The 21218-nt window shown below is 38.2% G+C and overlaps 1 protein-coding gene across 2 annotated transcripts in view; it reads left to right on the top strand.

Annotated features, from left to right (window-relative positions):
- ptpn11b (protein tyrosine phosphatase non-receptor type 11b) overlaps nt 1–21218 on the top strand; it is a 35452-nt gene that overhangs the window by 884 nt on the left and 13350 nt on the right. The window contains exons 1-2 of one of the 2 annotated variants that reach the window (XM_067446236.1): nt 10429–10591; nt 13477–13599. In XM_067446236.1, the coding sequence (XP_067302337.1) occupies nt 10584–10591; nt 13477–13599 (131 nt within the window). In that variant the 5' untranslated portion in view covers nt 10429–10583. Of the gene's footprint in view, nt 1–10428; nt 10592–13476; nt 13600–21218 lie in introns of those variants that run through there. The other variant, XM_067446235.1, reaches the window with a different exon arrangement.

Here is a 21218-nt window from a genome sequence, read left to right as displayed (position 1 = left end):
CCACGTTATCAGCTCTGGCCGTCTTCAGAGTTCTGAAGCACAACAAAACAGTCTGGTTTGTTGTCGTTAATCGACATTGTGTATTAGACATGGTGAGGAAACAGCACGTGAAATTTAGATGGCAAGTTCAAAGATAATAAATATTTATTAAGGTAAGCCCTGAGGCGTTTTATAATTAGTTGTATGTAGCTAAACATCTGTAGAGCTGCGTTTTCAACTTAGCCAAGGTTAAAACGCATCTAAAAAAAAAAAAAAAAGTAAAACCCATGGTTGCTTTTGTGGTTTGAAACTGGTTTGTTTCCAAAAGTTGGACATTGATAGCCCTATGATTTTATTCTGAGTGTGAAATCTGCGTAAACCGAGATCTAGAGCTCCGTTGTGTGTTGCACAAAGAGCTGAAGCACACATCAGTTATTGTGAGTTTGCACAGGTGGCCTTGGGTAAACAATGTACTGTATGGGAACAACTTTGTGTGGCTATATGCTTGCACTGTCCACTCACTTACCGTTAACACAACATTTTCTCCAGTAGCTTTCATTTGTCAGAGTAGTGTATTAGCCTTTGGCCTTTACTCTGCCTTTACATCATCTGTTATATGAATAGTAAATGCTGTTAACAATTACCATTGAATATTATTAGTACCATTAGTTTATAATCACCGGTTTTGTTCTTTTCGCATTAAAGAAATACTTCACCCAAACATGTAAACTTGGTCCTTATTTAGGTCATTCTTCCAAACCTACATGACTTTATTTCTTCATTGAAGCTCACAAAGATATGGTAGCCTTTGAAACCTCACTTCCATTGCATCTTTTTTGCATACATGAAAAGTAACCATCATCACATTTTGTGTTCCACTGAAGAATAAAAGTCGTACACATAAAGGTGAGGAAATTATGGCATCGAATTTAAATGGAATAATAACTTATCCCATTTAAATAATGACATTTTGGGTGAACTATCCCTTTAACAGTACATAATGGAGGATGAATCTGTCTAATGTGCAAAACTCCTGTATATTTAGCAGATATCTATGCTACCCAAACAGGAACCTGAAATATACAAATATATAACTTTATATAAATATTGGATTTACATATATTACATTCATTATATATTTAATTCATTGTCGTAAACAATATATAAACTGCTCCTATAGTTCTGACTGAGATTTTCATTATTATTATTATCTGTATGTAATGTGAAACTTTTTCTTGGTCACTAAGCTCTCCTGCTGCTGCATTCTTTATTTGGCACAATTTTTTATTTCTTTTTTCTTTATCTCTAGTTCATCATGCACCTTTTGTGTACTGAATCTGTTGTGTTTGTGTAAGCATGTGAGTAAGCGTGTACAGGAAAGAGGAAAAAGGAAGAGATGGCTCATTGCATGGTTATTTTTGTGGGGTCATGAAAATATTTGGTCATGAATATTTTGGCTGTTCGTAAAGTTGTCTGTCGTCAAAATTTCCAAACTAAGTTTGTGACTCAATTGAGTTAGATTGTGATTACATTTCCCCCTTCATTTACATCCATGCATGCTACTGTTCAAAAGTTTGGGGGTCGTGCAAAGTTTTTAACTGTTTTAACTGTCTCACTAAGGCTGCTTTTATTTGTTTCAAACATACAGTAACAACTGTAATATTATGATTAATTAAGATGCTTTAAAATGTAAAATTCTACAGAAATAATTCTAATATGCTGATTTGCTGCTCAAGAAACATTTCTTATTATTATTATCAATGTTGAAAATAGTTGTGCTGCTTAATATCTTTTGTGGAAAATGTGATTCGTTAAGAATAGAAAGCTCAAAAGAACAGCATTTATATGAAATGGAAACTTTACCATTGAATGCCTTTACTTTCACTTGAATGCATTCTTGATGGGGGGAAAAAACCCAGCACAGCAGTTTGACTTGCATATCTGACAGAAGGGACAGGACCGATAGCACAGAACTAAAAATTCACAGACAGGAAAACTGCCTCCAGTGTGGTGAAATGAGATAGCCTGTCCAAAAATTTCCAGGAATTCTGCTAGTCATGACCAAAGGTCTGCTGCGAACACACAGTCAACCATTTATCTAATTGTCCTTAAAGAACCAGGATTTTCCTTTGTGGTATTGACATTTATATTAGAAATAAAGTGAAGTGTCAAACTGCAGTCTATTACCATAATGATCATATGTGGTGATTTGTGGATGATTGTCGTTTCATAAATGGACCCTTAATCAGTCCAGCAGACTCACTGATACTCGGCATGACACTAAAACCACGGTATTTTGTATTCAAGGAATTATTTCACAGCAGGTCAAATGAAGAATATTGATTGTGGATGTCTTTCATTTCATTGTTCAAATAAAAAATGATAAATGTTTATTATTCTCCGAAAGTCTTTTTTTGGATGTGAATCCAGGACTTGAGCTCGTTCTGGGAGGCTATTTCTATTGGAAGGGTTTTTATCAGCTGTTAAGAATCTGAATATGATCGTCGACGTCAGGTTTTGTTTCACGTGTCCTTGGGCTGTCTGACCTGGGGCAAGTTCAAAAACGGCAACATATTTCTCCCTCAGTCAGGGCAGAGAGAGACTGGCACCATGTCAAGCCTTGAATGTAGCATTCTAGCTATGTGTGTGAATTGATTTAAGCTTACATTTATGGGCTTGAGTTCTTTTGTAATGGAGGCTAAAATCAATCATCTCACACTTTTAGATTCGCTGCCATAATGTCCCGTGTATGTATGTCAGTCCCATACTTTTTTATATATACTTCCATATAGGGCTGGGCGATATGGCCAAAAATATTACACAGTATTTTTTCCATATGCTCAAGGGCTGGAATGATATGGCCAACAATATTAGCACAGTATTAATTTACCATTAATGGGGGAAGATATGCTATCCACATATTTGTTAGACCTTGAGACCTTGGTTGTATGATATTCCTTTTATTATTATTCCTTTTAGAAGTACATTTTAGTGTACGGTACTGATACATTTCTTGACCATTTTTATTTTAACAGTTTCTCATGAAAATCTTTCAGTTTTAGTTTAATTTTGTGTTTGACGTAGACTTATTCAAATGAAATGGTGTAAAGTGACTCTCAAAGCAGCTCTGGAGCTCTGTTCATGTCCTCACATATTGAGACAGCAGACAATGAAAATAGTGAGTGACACATGTATGCAAGTTTGTGTATCAGACAAAACTGCACTGTTGATTCACATGCAGAAATAGCTACATTCACTGACTTACTGTTGTTGCATTTATTTCTGCTGTGTGATAGGCTGTTAGATTAGTTCATCTCAAGTAAAAATGTCCAAAGCTTATCAATATAATGATAGGATACCATTAATATATTTCAAAATGTAATTTATTCTTGTGATTGTAAAGCAGAATTTTCAGACATTACTCCAGTCTTCAGTGTCACCTGATCCTTTATAAATCATTCTAATATGCTGATTTTGTGGTCAAGAAACATTTCTTATTATTATCAATGTCGAAAACAGTTTTGCTGCTTAATATTTTTTTGAAAACCGTGATACGCTACCATACCATTCAAAAGTTTAGGTAAGACATTAAAAAATACTGTCCTTATGAATGTTCCAAAATTAGGTTTTGACGCTTACTGTAACTTAAAAAAATTAGGAGCACATTAGAGACTTTAGGGCCGCAACTATTTCTGCATAAATATTCACACTGCAAAAGTTCGCAACACACCCAAATACAGCAACACACTGCAAAAGTTCACAACACACCCAAATACAGAAACGCACTGCAAAAGTTCACAATGCACCTAAATACAGAAACACACTGCAAAAGTTCACAACGCACCTAAATACAGAAACACACTGCAAAAGTTCACAACGCACCTAAATACAGAAACACACTGCAAAAGTTCACGACACAACCAAATACAGAAACACACTGCAAAAGTTCACAATGCACCTAAATACAGAAACACACTGCAAAAGTTCACAACGCACCTAAATACAGAAACACACTGCAAAAGTTCACGACACAACCAAATACAGAAACACACTGCAAAAGTTCACAACGCACCCAAATACAGAAACACACTGCAAAAGTTCACAATGCACCTAAATACAGAAACACACTGCAAAAGTTCACAACGCACCTAAATACAGAAACACACTGCAAAAGTTCACGACACAACCAAATACAAAAACACTGCAAAAGTTCATGCACACGCAAAAACAGGAACACACTGCAAAAGTTCACAATGAACCCAAATACAGAAACACACTGCAAAAGTTCATGATGAACCCAAATACAGAAACACACTGCAAAAGTTCACGACACAACCAAATACAGAAACACACTGCAAAAGTTCACGACACCCAAATACAGAAACACACTGCAAAAGTTCACGACACACACAAATACAGAAACACACTGCAAAAGTTCACGATGAACCCAAATACAGAAACACACTGCAAAAGTTCATGCACACGCAAATACAGAAACACACTGCAAAAGTTCATCACGCACCCAAATACAGAAACACACTGCAAAAGTTCACGACACAAGCAAATACAGAAACACACTGCAAAAGTTCACGACACAACCAAATACAGAAACACACTGCAAAAGTTCACAACGCACCCAAATACAGAAACACACTGCAAAAGTTCACGACACACCCAAATACAGAAACACTGCAAAAGTTCACGACACAACCAAATACAGAAACACACTGCAAAAGTTCACGCACACCCAAATACAGAAACACACTGCAAAAGTTCACGACACAACCAAATACAGAAACACACTGCAAAAGTTCACGCACACCCAAATACAGAAACACACTGCAAAAGTTCACGCACACCCAAATACAGAAACACTGCAAAAGTTCACGACACAACCAAATACAGAAACACACTGCAAAAGTTCACGCACACCCAAATACAGAAACACACTGCAAAAGTTCACGACACAACCAAATACAGAAACACACTGCAAAAGTTCACGCACACCCAAATACAGAAACACACTGCAAAAGTTCACGATGAACCCAAATACAGAAACACACTGCAAAAGTTCACGACACACCCAAATACAGAAACACACTGCAAAAGTTGAAGACGCACCCAAATACAGAAACACACTGCAAAAGTTCACAATGAACCCAAATGCAGAAACACACTGCAAAAGTTCACGACACACCCAAATACAGAAACACACTGCAAAAGTTGAAGACGCACCCAAATACAGAAACGCACTGCAAAAGTTCACGACGCACCCAAATACAGAAACACACTGCAAAAGTTCACGACACACCCAAATACAGAAACACACTGCAAAAGTTCACGACACACCCAAATACAGAAACACACTCCAAAAGTTGAAGACGCACACCCAAATACAGAAACACACTGCAAAAGTTCACGACACAACCAAATACAGAAACACACTGCAAAAGTTTGCAATGAACCCAAATACAGAAACACACAGCAAAAGTTCACAATGAACCCAAATACAGAAACACATTGCAAAAGTTCACGATGAACCCAAATACAGAAACACACTGCAAAAGTTCACGACACAACCAAATACAAAAACACTGCAAAAGTTCATGCACACGGAAAAACAGGAACACACTGCAAAAGTTCACAATGAACCCAAATACAGAAACACACTGCAAAAGTTCATGATGAACCCAAATACAGAAACACACTGCAAAAGTTCACTACACAACCAAATACAGAAACACACTGCAAAAGTTCACGACACCCAAATACAGAAACACACTGCAAAAGTTCACGACACACACAAATACAGAAACACACTGCAAAAGTTCACGACACAACCAAATACAGAAACACACTGCAAAAGTTCATGCACACGCAAATACAAAAACACACTGCAAAAGTTCATCACGCACCCAAATACAGAAACACACTGCAAAAGTTCACGACACAACCAAATATAGAAACACACTGCAAAAGTTCACGACACACACAAATACAGAAACACACTGCAAAAGTTCATGATGAACCCAAATACAGAAACACACTGCAAAAGTTCATGCACACGCAAATACAGAAACACACTGCAAAAGTTCACGACACAACCAAATACAGAAACACACTGCAAAAGTTCACGCACACCCAAATACAGAAACACACTGCAAAAGTTCACGCACACCCAAATACAGAAACACACTGCAAAAGTTCACGATGAACCCAAATACAGAAACACACTGCAAAAGTTCACGACACACCCAAATACAGAAACACACTGCAAAAGTTCACGATGAACCCAAATACAGAAACACACTGCAAAAGTTCACGCACACCCAAATACAGGAACACACTGCAAAAGTTCACGACACAACCAAATACAGAAACACACTGCAAAAGTTCATGCACACGCAAATACAGAAACACACTGCAAAAGTTCACGACGCACCCAAATACAGAAACACACTGCAAAAGTTCACGACGCACCCAAATACAGAAACACACTGCAAAAGTTCACGACGCACCCAAATACAGAAACACACTGCAAAAGTTCACGCACACCCAAATACAGGAACACACTGCAAAAGTTCACGACACAACCAAATACAGAAACACACTGCAAAAGTTCACGACACAACCAAATACAGAAACACACTGCAAAAGTTCACGCACACCCAAATACAGGAACACACTGCAAAAGTTCACGACACAACCAAATACAGAAACACACTGCAAAAGTTCATGACACAACCAAATACAGAAACACACTGCAAAATTTCACGACACAACCAAATACAGAAACACACTGCAAAAGTTCACAACGCACCCAAATACAGAAACACACTGCAAAAGTTCACGACACAACCAAATACAGAAACACACTGCAAAAGTTCACGACACACCCAAATACAGAAACACACTGCAAAAGTTCACGACACAACCAAATACAGAAACACACTGCAAAAGTTCATGCACACGCAAATACAGAAACACACTGCAAAAGTTCACGACGCACCCAAATACAGAAACACACTGCAAAAGTTCACGACGCACCCAAATACAGAAACACACTGCAAAAGTTCACGACGCACCCAAATACAGAAACACACTGCAAAAGTTCACGCACACCCAAATACAGGAACACACTGCAAAAGTTCACGACACAACCAAATACAGAAACACACTGCAAAAGTTCACGACACAACCAAATACAGAAACACACTGCAAAAGTTCACGCACACCCAAATACAGGAACACACTGCAAAAGTTCACGACACAACCAAATACAGAAACACACTGCAAAAGTTCATGACACAACCAAATACAGAAACACACTGCAAAATTTCACGACACAACCAAATACAGAAACACACTGCAAAAGTTCACAACGCACCCAAATACAGAAACACACTGCAAAAGTTCACGACACAACCAAATACAGAAACACACTGCAAAAGTTCACGACACACCCAAATACAGAAACACACTGCAAAAGTTCACGACACATCCAAATACAGAAACACACTGCAAAAGTTCATGCACACGCAAAAACAGAAACACACTGCAAAAGTTCACGACACAACCAAATACAGAAACACACTGCAAAAGTTCACGACACAACCAAATACAGAAACACACTGCAAAAGTTCACGACACCCAAATACAGAAAAACACTGCAAAAGTTTACAACACACACACACACACACACACACACACACACACACACACACACACACACACACACACACACACACACACACACACACACACACACACACACATATATATATATATATATATATATATATATATTAATTACAAGACTCTGTTTGAACTTATCCACAGTGTTACCGCTAGACATGTGGTACCATAATCAGCTTTTCTAAAAATATCTGTAACGATATTAAAATCCAGCCACAGAGAGCTGTCTGCCCCCAATATAGATGAGAGAGGGTCTTTGAAGATGAGTTGGGGGTACTATGTATATCGCTTTTGAGACTGTCGCTTTAAATAGCCGACTGTATTGAACTTGAGACATTATGTAAGAGGGAAGAGGCAGCTCTCTGTGTCCACGTGGGCCTGTGTGTTTCCCCTGTCAGAACACTGCTGCAGCACTTTCCGCCTGATATCTCTCTCTCTCTCTCTCTCTCTCTCTCTCTCTCTCTCTCTCTCTCTCTCTCTCTCTCTCTCTCTCTCTCTCTCTCTCTCTCTCTCTCTCTGATCTCTCTCTCTCTCTCTCTCTCTCTCTCTCTCTCTCTCTCTCTCTCTCTCTCTCTCTCTCTCTCTCTCTCTCTCTCTCTCTCTCTCTCTCTCTCTCTCTCTCTCTCTCTCTCTCTCTCTCTCTCTCTCTCTCTCTCTCTGGCCCACTGTACAACCCGTTTGTGCCCCCAAGTTATCAAAGTAAGAGAGTCTCTGGTGTCACTCAACTGTATGTGCCAATATGGATGTGACAAAAGGGATTATATGGCCAAATGGTCATTCCCATTTTAGAACTCATTCGCCATTTTTATTTCATTTGCTTGTTGGTTTTATTTTTATAACAATTATATTATTTAACCGCATTCATTATCTGTGGTGTTCGTCCATCTTGTTAGATTTTTTTTGCCATAGTTCATGGCTATTTTTATCAGGCTGCATGCTGGACAATGGCTGTTAATTATTAAACCAGGGGAGCAAGTCATGCTTTTATTTTATCGAAAGGGAAGGTATAGGAACAGAAGTGCTCTTCCTTTGCATTCATTAATCAGACTATTATAACACTAATGGCCTCAGATTACACTTATTGTGTCCTTATGAGATTGTATAAGGTTTAAAGGGAAGTTACAGGACAATATTACTTCCATCAAATAATGGCAGTGACATATTTTAAGATCTGTCAGTCCAAGTTTCTTTTAGGTAAGACAGCTCAAACATGCACTTTAGTCAATTTAGTGAGACTAGTTTAAGGCTTGCCTGTGAAACTGGGCATTTGTGTCCCAGTTTGATATGCAGAGACGACCAGACGTGACGACCAGTGTGTGTGGACTGTCCATTTATATTTGGGAAATTGGTGGTGTCCCAGAAATGACACACTTTAGCTTTACCTACTCTTAATATTTTGGACTCATGATATTGTGTTCAGCTCAATTCTGGGGGAATCCGGGTGTTTTCCTGGCACTCTGGTCTGTCCTAATTCTCTCTATCCCTTAGTGACTCATGCCAAAGTTCCTCTGTAATTAGAAAAAAAGCTTTCTAAGCCTGAGCAGTATATTTTATTCACGTTTTTAAAATCAGTCAAACATCTAGATACAGAATTACTTCATTACTTAGCAAGCATGAGCAGAGCATACTTTTTGCATAACAGGCAAGTACAAACCTTCATTATAGAAACTTCCACATGCTTAAAGTCAGTTACGGCAGTGTTTATAGCTTTATCTCATTATAGAAAAATCTTTTACAGTATTTTAGTTTCCTTTAACAATTAAAAAATATTAAACCATCCTTAAAACATTTATTTGAGAATCTAAATTGTGTAAGATATTAAGAGTTATCTTGAATTAAATCTATTTTTCTCATCAAATTGCTAAATGTTTTTTCATTCAATTTTATAGGATTTATAGGACTTTTTTGTCAGTATTTATGATCAAATAAATTATAATTTCTTTTTTTTTGAACATTGGAAGTACCTTGTTTTAAGAATGTTCAGATATTGTTTTTAAATTGGAAAATAATCCAAAATACTGATGCAAATATGATTATTTGATGCTAAAACATTTTCACATGTGCATAGTTTTTTTTTTTAGCATGCCTTAAAGCTGCTTGGAATATGATATTGTACCAATTTATTTATTTTTCTTTGTGTGTGCAGTATTGTTTTTTTTTTTGTTTTTTTCCCAAAAGCTGCCACTCTCTACACTGTAAAAAATATTTAGAAAAAAAGTTACTTGGTTGCCTTAAAATTTTAAGTTCAATGAAATAAAAATTTTGAGTTAAATACAATTAAAAAAATTGAGATTCGACAAACTTTATTTAAATATTATTAAAAGATTTTGTAAGCATATTGTAATTGTGTGTGTTTTATTTCTGATGACGCAGTGAAACATGCATGAATAGTGCTATTTTCATGATTTATCCATTTTTTATGTGGTTCAGAGATACAATAATATTTTGAGTTTCTATTTATTAAACAAATTTCCTTCATTGTATCAACTCAAATTTTTTATGTCAATAAACTCAATTTTAAGGCAACCAGGTTACTTACTTTTTTAAGTTAAACCAACAAAAACCAACAAAAAATGTTTACAGCGTATTTAAACTTAATGGTAGCAAAGATAAAGATAAGGGGTGTGTGCCGGGCAGCATGGCAACGCTGCGTCACGTTCAGAGAGAGAGCAAGAGAGGAAGGGGGGCGGGAGAGATGGACAGTTGCTCAAAAGCTGATTGTGCTGGCTGGCTTTCCTATCAGGGCAGCTCACACACATCCAAATCCCAGATTAAACACCCCCACCTCTCTTTCCAACCAGCAGCACTCCTACAAGTCCCTGCCCCCTCTCTTCCTCCTTGTGTAACTGTACCAAGCGTGGATTACCAACTCTGAAGCAAAGCAGGGGCTCTGACAGGCTCCGAACAGAATGGTGAGGTAGGAACATGAGGCATTAGTTGCTGTTATCATTTCGTATCTGGTCGATGCCATTTTCACGGCTGAATTCACAGGCGATTGCGTTACGCATTTCTTTCTGTGCCGCTGTTTGTGCAGGAGTGTGTGTGTGCACACTTTGTAGGATGGTTTGTGGTTTGTTGTGGCTGTGTGCGCTATGTCCTGGAGCACTGCTGGGAGCTCAATGAGGCTTAGAAGTGACCCAGAGATGTTTGTTCCTGGGTGCAGATCCTTGCCTGAAAATCCTGCATCTGTACAGACCTGTTCGAATAATAGACCAGACCTTCCATCACAAGAGAATCAAACACTACAGGAGCTAAAACAGAAACCTGTCCACTTGGTGTAACTACTTCTGTACAATCTTTATTTGTATTAATGTGAATTTGGGAAGTTATTGTTATCTGTTCTTAAAGTTTCAGAGAACATTTTTTGTAAAGAGCTAAGAGCCGTTTTGGCAGCTGAAAAGAAAGGTTAAGAGGTCAGATTAAGCCCACTATCATTGTTTTATGAAAATACATAACAGCTTAGCTGGGATTAGTGTCACCTGCTGTTTTACAGTATGCAATATGAAGATTTAATTTATGTATTTTCAGACGACCTCAAATCCCACAATTATCTGCTAAGATGTTTACCAAACATGGGCATAAATACACGAGACATTCATCCTTAATTTTTTTTTGTCATGTTTCAGATATGTTATATATGTTATATATAATATTATTTTGTAGTCGGTTGCATCATGTTCCATTCTTCAATGAATTTGAAGTTAAATATTCTAAAACAGAATATTCTGCTCTTTTGCTTTAATGTTGCAAAATGATATTTTCAGCTAAATGTATGATGACATGTTTATCTACACAGCGCAGACCACATTGAGTGCTATATCTTTCTTTTAGTTCTTCATGACATACAGGTCATGTTTATCATACCGGATATTTAAAAATATATCAAAATTCAGCTGTAGTTGACAGAAATTCCCTGAAGAAAGTAAAAGCTCATACCGTGGTGATACATACAAGGGATTGGACAGTTGCTTGACCGTGCTTTTTTGAAAGTCATTGTCAAGAGGAAAAGTGCTGACAGAAATAACAATGAATTATTAATAAACATATATTTTGCCTTAGCTTCAAACTTTACAAAAGATAGGGAAATTAGTGACCACGCATAGTGATGATGTGGTAAGAGGGGAAAATATAGCTCTTTTGCCAAACATAGAATCATAAGCAGTGAGTCATGATAATGAGGGGGGAAGAGATGCAGAACTCTCAACATCCCCCCAGTGATTACTAATGCTCGCAGGTAGACTCAATAAAACAATACAACACTTCCTCTATGGTGAAGAACTAGAGGAAGTGAGTGATGTTTGCGGACTTTCCATGGAAAGATGTAGGGAAATCATGTTTGAACTGACGCTATCAGGCTAAGATGTAATGCGTACATCTGTTCATTAAGACCTCTGCTTTTCAATACAAATACAAGTTAATCTTTTGACAACATTTGGGGCAAGCTGTAGAAAATTGAGTTGTGAGGAATGAGTTGAAATAATGTTCTGTGGTGATGAAAGCAAGACTTGTTTTGAACCTTGAAAATTCCTTTAATAAATACCTAACTATTTATCTTAAAATCCCATTAAATCACAGTATATTATATTCAACGCTTGAGAATTATTCTTTTGTTAAATAATGATGGTAAAAATCTTTTATATGATTAAATATTTCTATTTTAAATGAATGCGGTTTTTAACATTGATAATAAGAAGTTATTTGAGCACCAAATCGGCATATTCCTGATGGATCATGTGACACTAAAGGGTAATGATGCTGAAAATCAGCTTTTCCATCACTGGAATAAATAACATTTTAAAATATATTAAAAATAAATTATTTTAAAGTATAACAATATTTGGCAATATTATTGTTTCAACTGTATTTTTAATCAAATAAATGCAGCCGTGGTGAACATAAGAGACTTCTTAAAAAAACTTTGAAAAAAAAAGTCTTTAAGATCTTACGGAACCCAACATTTTGAATGGTATAGCAGCAATTATGCAATGTGCTCAGGTTCTGTCAAGATGAAAGTAAATGACCTGCATGTGGTCACTTAAAGTGAGATTAAGACATAGGGCCCCTAGCAGGCAGCCACGCTCAGAAACGGCACGCAGATAAAATTACTCCTGACCCCTGAACGGCCATTCACAAAGCCTTCTCACGTGAGGCAGCCGCTGTAGGAACAGACGGGCTGCAGGCAGCCAGACAGCTGGGGCCTAACACTAGCCCAGATTACACATGACCTCTCATCCCCTTTCACCCCCCCACACCCCGCTCCATCAACCCCAGAGGATTAGGAAATAACTTTTCAAACACATCAAATCGTAACTGATTAGAATGGACGCTCGCCGTGAAATTGGACACAAATATACATGTGGCTAAGCTTGCTCGATGACATCACTAGAACGGGTGGTGAACTAAAGAGTTTGCAGAGCCTGAGATGTACGGTATGCAGTGCATATAGGGCACATTTTATTTGATCTTAAATGTAAGATTTTTTAAAATTTCTTTTAAATTAAGTCTCTTCTGCTCAGCGAGGCTGGATTTATTTGATTTAAAATTAAAATTAAATAAATAAAATAAAACATTTCTTTCAAAAAAATCTCACTGACCCCATACTTTTCAACAGTAGTGTTTATAAAATAAAGCATAAATTCGAAATGCAGAAAATTTCTGTGCTAGTGATTTTTTCAGAATTTTGCACCACACTGACTGTACCTTTTAAGAGAAGTGTTAACATATTTTTGTGAATTTTGATCAGGCAATAAATGTAAAGCTTTGTTAGTTATTGATCCTCAAGACTTTTTGGTTTGATTTCAGGTGGTTTCATCCCAACATCACTGGGATCGAGGCAGAACACCTCCTCCTGACACGGGGCGTCCATGGCAGCTTTCTAGCGAGACCCAGCAAGAGCAACCCTGGAGATTTCACTCTCTCTGTCAGGTCGGCATGTTTCCTATGCGCTTCTCCACACCTGCTTTACTGTGCTTATGCTCTTAAATTATGTGTTTTTCCTATAGACAGAACACTTATCCCGGTCATTATGTTGTTTTGACCTACTGTGGTTTGTGAAGTTGAGCATGAATTGCACTCTCCTGTTAAATGTTTATCTGTGAGTTATTGATTTCTTGGAACAGTACTTGTTTATCTAGCTCTCTGTTTCTATGCTTGGTAAAGCATTTAAACACTTGTTTGTGTCATAGATTTATGTCAGTGTTTGTTTCATGCAGTAAAAGCTCAAAAGATCACGTCATAACATACAAACCAACAGGGCTGAAGTCTTCAACATTGCTCTTGGGGACCTGACTGTGCTGCAAAGTTTATTTCTAACCTGCTTCTCGTAATGTATACATATACTGATATTGCATTGTGTCAGAGCATATTGAGGATTACAGCTGTTTTTTGGATTGGTTGCCATAAGTATTCGATGGTCGAACGTAGATGACAGTAATAGACGGCACTTTCCCTTTCTGCTCTCCAGAACCTCAGAGCTTTTAAGTTGCCCCTGGGCTGATGCTTAAGGATTACAGTGTCAGCTTGTGGGCAGGTCTGTGAGCCATTGCAAATGCTTGTATAATGAGAGAGAGAGAGAGAGAGAGAGAGAGAGAGAGAGAGAGAGAGAGAGAGAGAGAGAGAGAGAGAGAGAGAGAGAGAGAGAGAGAGAGAGAGAGAGAGAGAGAGAGAGAGAGAGAGAGAGAGAGAGAGAGAGAGAGAGAGACAGAGAGACAGAGAGACAGAGAGAGAGAACTTTCATAATAGTTTTAAAACGTGGATTCCGTGGAGCCCCAGATCTGCTGTTTGTGGTTATGGTTTTAAGACTCTCACTGTGTCTAATGTTGATCAGAACTAAGGCCACGTGGCTCAGCTCCACCGCAAGCCTTCGGGGTTGAAGCCCAGCTGCATGTAGACTGATTTATCTGCCCAGCTGTGAGGCGATGAGGTCAGCTTGTTATGATTATCAGATGCATGGCCATACCAGTATATAAACAAGTTAATAGTGAAGGCTATTGATTAGTGTATTTTGGACCTATGTTTTATGTGGGGGTTTTTTTAGTGTCGGTGAATTACTGAAATATACACAGTCTCTTGCTCTGTTGTAGAACCTAGTAAAGATTCTGCCTTCCAAACAGTAGGGAGCTGCCTTCCTAACAAGTGAAGGTTTTGGTATGAACTGCATACAATAGGTTGCAACTTGCTGTTGCTAAGACTTTGAACAGTTTTGATCAATATTTGTCAATACTGAATTAAATGTAATCCACATTACTTTGCCTCAATGTTTTTCAGAACATTTAAAGTATTATATTTAATTTGCAATTGCTGCAGAATTAATGTAAAAATTGGCACCTTAAAATACTTGATTGACTAGTCAGTTGCATCATTTGAATACATATTTTTGTATAGATAATATTCACTTATAACTGACCATTGTCCAAAGTTAAATTATTTTAAAAAATTCAACTCGCGTCTGGGTCCTGATTACCCTGTCAAGATTTATTTTGCAATTTCATGTACTAGTCAGATGCATTCTCCTTACCATCACATTATTGTCTAGGATAGCCTACAGCTGATTGGTTCCTGCTGTATTCTTGGTCAGCATTTGGTAGTTCAGTGCACTTTCACAAACCCTCCCCCTTCCCCAGCTCCACCTGTATAGATCTGTTACAGGCCATTCATGTATTATGTATTGTACAGCAGCAGCATTTCTTACTTGCTCACAGCAGTGTGTCATAAATATAAATGTCCACCATGACCAAACATATTGACATGCCATGACAGAAATATCATGACTAATGTATACCCATTTAAACAATTAAATAAATAAACCAACAAAATAATTTCAAATAATATTTCTTAGCAAGGGCATTTGGAATCTAGTTTGCACATTTGTAGATAAAGAAGCACAAAATTGATCAAATGCATCAGTGCAAGAGTTACGCAGACATCCGCAAGCCATCTCACTGCCGTTCTGCCTCTCAGGCCTAATGTAGGCAGATAAGAGCTTAATTAAAAAGTTATGAGGAAAAGTATCCTTTAAAATGGATTATTAGATAAAGGGAGGAGTCACATGGCCAAATGGACACCTAGGGACTCCAGCGCATTATGTTCCCCTGCTCCATGCTTCTGTTTCTCTTATCTGTCTCTGACCATTTTTCCTGGGTGGAAACTATTGCTCAGCGTCTGCACTATTGTTAAACGTTAAGTTGCAGACAGAAAGCTGAGAGCCGAGTCAGATGAATGGTTCACGGCGCTGCAGTGTAGCGTATGATGTGTCAGGGCCAGGTGAAATGTGTCAGGAGGTGTTTCCTGTCTGTCTGTTATGGCTATCAGGAGCAGGCTACAGGAAGTGACCCTCTAAAACTGTTTTCACATTCACAGAGCATAGTTTGGCGCATTACTTTGGTTAAACTTTCACTATGACTTTGACTCTAGTAACGATTAATCCAGACCCAGTGTGAAAATTAAGCGAACATCTATATTATATAGCATGTTTTGTGTCATCGTAAGCAGACTCATAGTATATTGTTCCCCAGCCAGATGTCTATTTCACAATCGACTGGTGGCAAATGTTAGCCTGACAAGCCAGACCCACATCAAGATGTTTGGTCTGGAAACTCACCATAGACAGGGCTCAATCCGAGGGGCGGGATAAACGGTTGTCTTTCAAACTCCCTCTGCACGCGATAGGATAGCGCTACACCAACCAGAGCAATGAAGGTGAAACAGAGCTAGTTGATAGATTAAGCATTCACCGTATCCAGTCGGCTAAACTCCGAACACATCTTCCCTTTTTAAGAATGTCTTCAGGGCCGTTCTTTGTTCTTTTCTCAGAGAAAAGCTTAACTCCAAGTCTTCCAGAGTCGCGGTCAAAGCTGATTCGAAAGACAGCCGTTCGCCAGTTTCTGTAATTACTAGAAGCACGCAAACGCAACTAGGCCATCGTCATTATGGCCCCGCCCGCCGACTCTATGCACGACGTGATTGGCCTGTCCAGATTGTGAGGAATACAGCTCAGAAGGGTATTGAGAGTTCCTAGACGACACTTGAGGGCAGATTAAATTTGCGTCTAGATTTCTAGGCTAGGCAAATGTATAGTCTAAACATAATTTAGACAGTCTAATGAGTTAGACTGGTATAAACAGAACTGTTCAACCCAATCTTAATGGAATAGTTTACCCAAAAATTAACATTATACCATAATTTAAATGTACTCGCCCTCAAGCCATCTTAGATGTATATGACTTTCTTCTTTCAGGGGTTATATTAAAGGTGTCATGAACTGGCTTTTTAATTTTTTTATACTGTTGTCTGAGGTCAACTAATGATCATGTGGTTTTTACATTCAAAAACATCATAACTAAGTAATAGACTATTTTCAACACTGGTTTTGAGGCTGTCTCCAAAACGCTGAGTTTTGATGGACAGCACTGGAGACTTGGAAGTAAACGGCCACGGCTAGGATTGGAAATTATTTGCATATTCAATGAGCTTAAGTCAGTTCACATGAGGGAGAGATTGAGGGAGAAGTGGCAACCAAAATGATTATCTCGACCACAGATAAACGTAAACAGTAAACTTCTTTATCAAACAAAAACAATGATTTATTTATCATCGACCCGCGATTGATTGGAATATTATTTTTATATTACACATAGCCCGCAAGATCGGACCACATAAGCGCAAACCTCGCACACACACATTCGGCGCGCGCGTCGCCCTTCATATGTCAACTCGAGTGAGAGAATAGCAGAACAAGAACGGAATATAATGAGATTCATCGGCTGGCCGGGCTTTGAGAGCCCTGGCCCATACATGTCTGAGTCCAGCGTGCTCAAGGTATGTTCTGTTAGACACGTACACATAAGCAAAACGAGCTATAACAATGCAATACTATTACATAAGAACACGTTTTACTCACATAAGTGTGTTGCACCATTCCTGTCAGATCCAAATCCAGCATCGACAGCTTCATGAGTCAGTGGGCGAGACTACTGGATTAGACGTTCTGTAGAGGCAATGCTTCGTCGCGCAGTGACGTCAGTATGAAGCACAGGACCGTTCGCTGAGCCTGGTGTCAATAAAAAGCTTTTCTTCGACTAACTAAGCTCTGAAACTTAGAGGATATTCTTATATTACCATGACCTTTTATATATCAAAATCTCAAGGGAAAGTTGATTTCTCAATTCATCACCCCTTTAATATCCTGTCTCTTCCCAGCCTTGTAATGGCATTAAATAGTGTAAATAAAAACATCCTTTGACAATGGAATTTTATTTATTTAATTAATTAATTTTATTTATTTATTTAAGACAAGGTGAACTAATATGAAGACAAATGTGTTTAAAGAATCGCATGATTGTGTTCATTACGGAAAAAAAATTTTTTTTTTTTTTTTTTTTTGCCTAATGTGAAAAATTATCCACATATGTCCCACCACATGTATTTCTGAGGAAACATATAATTTTAGGCACCCAACTTTTGTGGAGAGGCTCAATAGCAGTATTGTGTTTCTCTCTTGTTTTCTGCATAGGCTGGCTTTAGCAGGAAAATCAATGATGAACTCATGCTCGAAGGTAAAATTAGTCAGCAGGCGTCCTTGAATCTGACTGTAGCCAGAGCTCTGTCATTCTACTCTGACGCTGGACATGTTAAAGCCTCATGCAAATGATTGAATCACATTCACACATTCAGAACATTTGCATTTGAGTTAAGGGAGTCTGACAGGTTGCTATCAGTCTATTATAAAACAAACATACCAGAAGAGCAGCACGTTGGCTGTTGTATTGAATATTTAGAAATTAGTGCAACCTGTTCATGATAGCAAAGGAAAAATAACAGTGTTTCCTCTTTTGCATAATGATATTTATCAAGCATAGAAGGTACATTAGCATGAGAAGTTTGAGATGCCACATTGATAGTGAGCTAGTGAGTTTTTGGGGGAGGTGTTTTCACATTACTTTTCATTTATTGAGTTTTATGTTTTATGTATCAGGACGTAATAAAAAAAATCATCTGGTCCTTAAATTAGGTAAATCCAACCTTAAATGATCAACAACACATGGCATATTCCACTGTGCCATTATTTATTTAACAAAAATTAGGCAAAATTGGAAAAGCCATGGGTGACAAACTAAGTACACCCTTACTGCTTCCATAGGAATGAAGAGGGAAGTAGCAGTCAGGCGCTGATAACCAAATACCGTTGATTCAGCAAATGTGATCAGCTCTATAAAAGCAGAAGTTTTGAGTCTAGAGTCTAGACCAGCAAACTGCCAAAACTTAGAGCATTCAGGTGTCTGGAGCAAGGAAGAAAGACAATAGCGGTGATCTTAGAGTTCGCAATTGTTGCTGCTATCAATCTGAGAAGGGTTATTTGCAAACAATTTGAAATCCATAATTTTACAGTGAGAAAGATTATTCAAAAGTGGAAAAGATTCAAAAGAGTGGCCAATCTTCCTAGGAGTGGGCGCCCTAGAAAAGATCAGACCATGCACTGCTCAGAGAAACTTAAAAAAATTACTCACCCTCATGTTGTTCGACATCCGTAAGACACAACTTCGGACCACAAATGAAGATATTTTTGTTGAAATCTGATGGCTCAGAAAGGCCTTCATTGACACCAATGTCATTTCCTCTCTCAAGACCCATAAAAGGCACTAAAGACGTCGTTACAAAGTTCATCTCATTACAGTGGCTCTACAATCATTTTATGAAGTGACAAGAATAGTTTTTGTGCGCAAAAAAAACTAAAAAATGACCTATAGTGATGGGCCGATTTGAAAACAAAGATTCGAGCGGTTATGAATCAGTGTATTGATTCAGCATTCGGATCGCCAATGTCACGTGATTTCAGCAGTTTGACCCGAGATCCGAATCCTGAATCGATACGCTGATTCATAACCTTTCAAAACTTTGTTCACTATGACTTGATCACTATAAGTCATTATTTCGGGTTTTTTGCACACAAAAACTATTCTTGTCACTTCATAAAATGATTGTAGAGCCACTGTAGTGAGATGGGCTTTGTAAAGACGTCTTTAGTGCCTTTTATGGGTCTTGAGAGAGGAAATGACATTGGTGTCAATGAAGGCCTGCCTGAGCCATCGGATTTCAACAAAAATATCTTCATTTGTGTTACGAAGGTGAACGGAGGTCTTACGGGTGTCGAATGACATTACGATAAGTAATTAATGAGAGAATTTTCATTTCATTAACATGTTAAATATTAAAGTTTATGAAAGCACAATAAAAAGATGGGATAAGTATGTCATGTTTGGAAGGGTTGCCAGGAGAAAGATTTCTCTTCTCTTAAAGACTTCTGGAGCAAAGTCCTTTGGACAGACGAGACCAAAGGGGAGATAATACACAGCGCCAAGTTAGGCAAAAAGTAAACAACAGCATATTCGCACAAACAGTTCATACCAAATGTCCATCACATTGATGGAGGGTTGATGATTTTTGGCTAGTTTAGCAGAGACAGGACCTGGGCGCCTTGCAGGCTTTGGTATGCAGAGGAGTTCATGCTCGACTCAAAGTATTCTAGAGACAAATGTGAGGCCGTCAGCAAAAGCTTGTCAGAAATTGGGTTATGCAATGGGACAGTGATCCCAAGCACACTGACAAATCTACAGCAGAATAGCTGAAAAAGAAAAGAATCAAGGTGCTGCACTGGCCCTGTCAAAGTCCAGATCTCAACCGGATTGTACTGCTGCGGCGGGACCTTGAGAGAGCTGTGCATAAACACATGCCCGCAAATATCAATGAGCTGAAGCAACGCTGTAAAGAAGAGTGGGCCAAAATTCATCCAGAACGATACAAGAGATGTATACTGTCATACAGAAAACAAATCCTTTGCCTTGCCTACTTATTTTGTCACCAATGACTTTATTTTTGTTAAATAACTAATGACATGGTGTTATATGTCAGTTGTTGTTGTTCATCTGATGTTGTATTTAACTAATTACAACCAGATGATTTGTATTATGTTCCGATATGTGAAACCATACAGTTCTAAAGGGTGTATTTTCTTTTTCACATGACTATATGCATACATAATTCTTTACATTTGTTTTCTAGTTATAACATTACATTTGTAGAATTATTATTAAAAAACAAACATTAGAATTGTACAGTATGACTTCATTTAGACGTCCTTCAACATAGGCAAACTTGTGTGTGTGTGTGTGATTGCATTAGAGGCCCAGCCGGACCCACAGCTCAGAGCCGCTCATCTGCTGCAGTCAGCAGCCATTAGCCCCGCACTGCTGAGACCGTGCTGCTCTGCCTCCTCTCTTACCTCCATAATGCAATTACACAGTGGAGAGTGCAATTTCATGAGCCAGGCCAGGGTAGAACGATGGATGCCTAGAGAAAGCCAGAGAAATTAAATGGGAAAGGAATCAAGGTCTCAGATTGGGTTCTGTTTTTTGCTTGATTTTGTTTAGTTTTTGTGTGTGTGTGTGTGTGTGTGTGTGTGTGTGTGTGTGTGTGTGTGTGTGTGTGTGTGTGTGTGTGTGTGTGTGTGTGTGTGTGTGTGTGTGTGTGTGTGTGTGTGTGTGTGTGTG

The sequence above is a fragment of the Pseudorasbora parva genome, chromosome 6 (genome assembly GCF_024679245.1).
Source record: "Pseudorasbora parva isolate DD20220531a chromosome 6, ASM2467924v1, whole genome shotgun sequence".
In the NCBI taxonomy this organism is placed as follows: Eukaryota; Metazoa; Chordata; class Actinopteri; order Cypriniformes; family Gobionidae; genus Pseudorasbora; species Pseudorasbora parva.
This window is presented reverse-complemented; position numbering and strand designations above follow the sequence as displayed.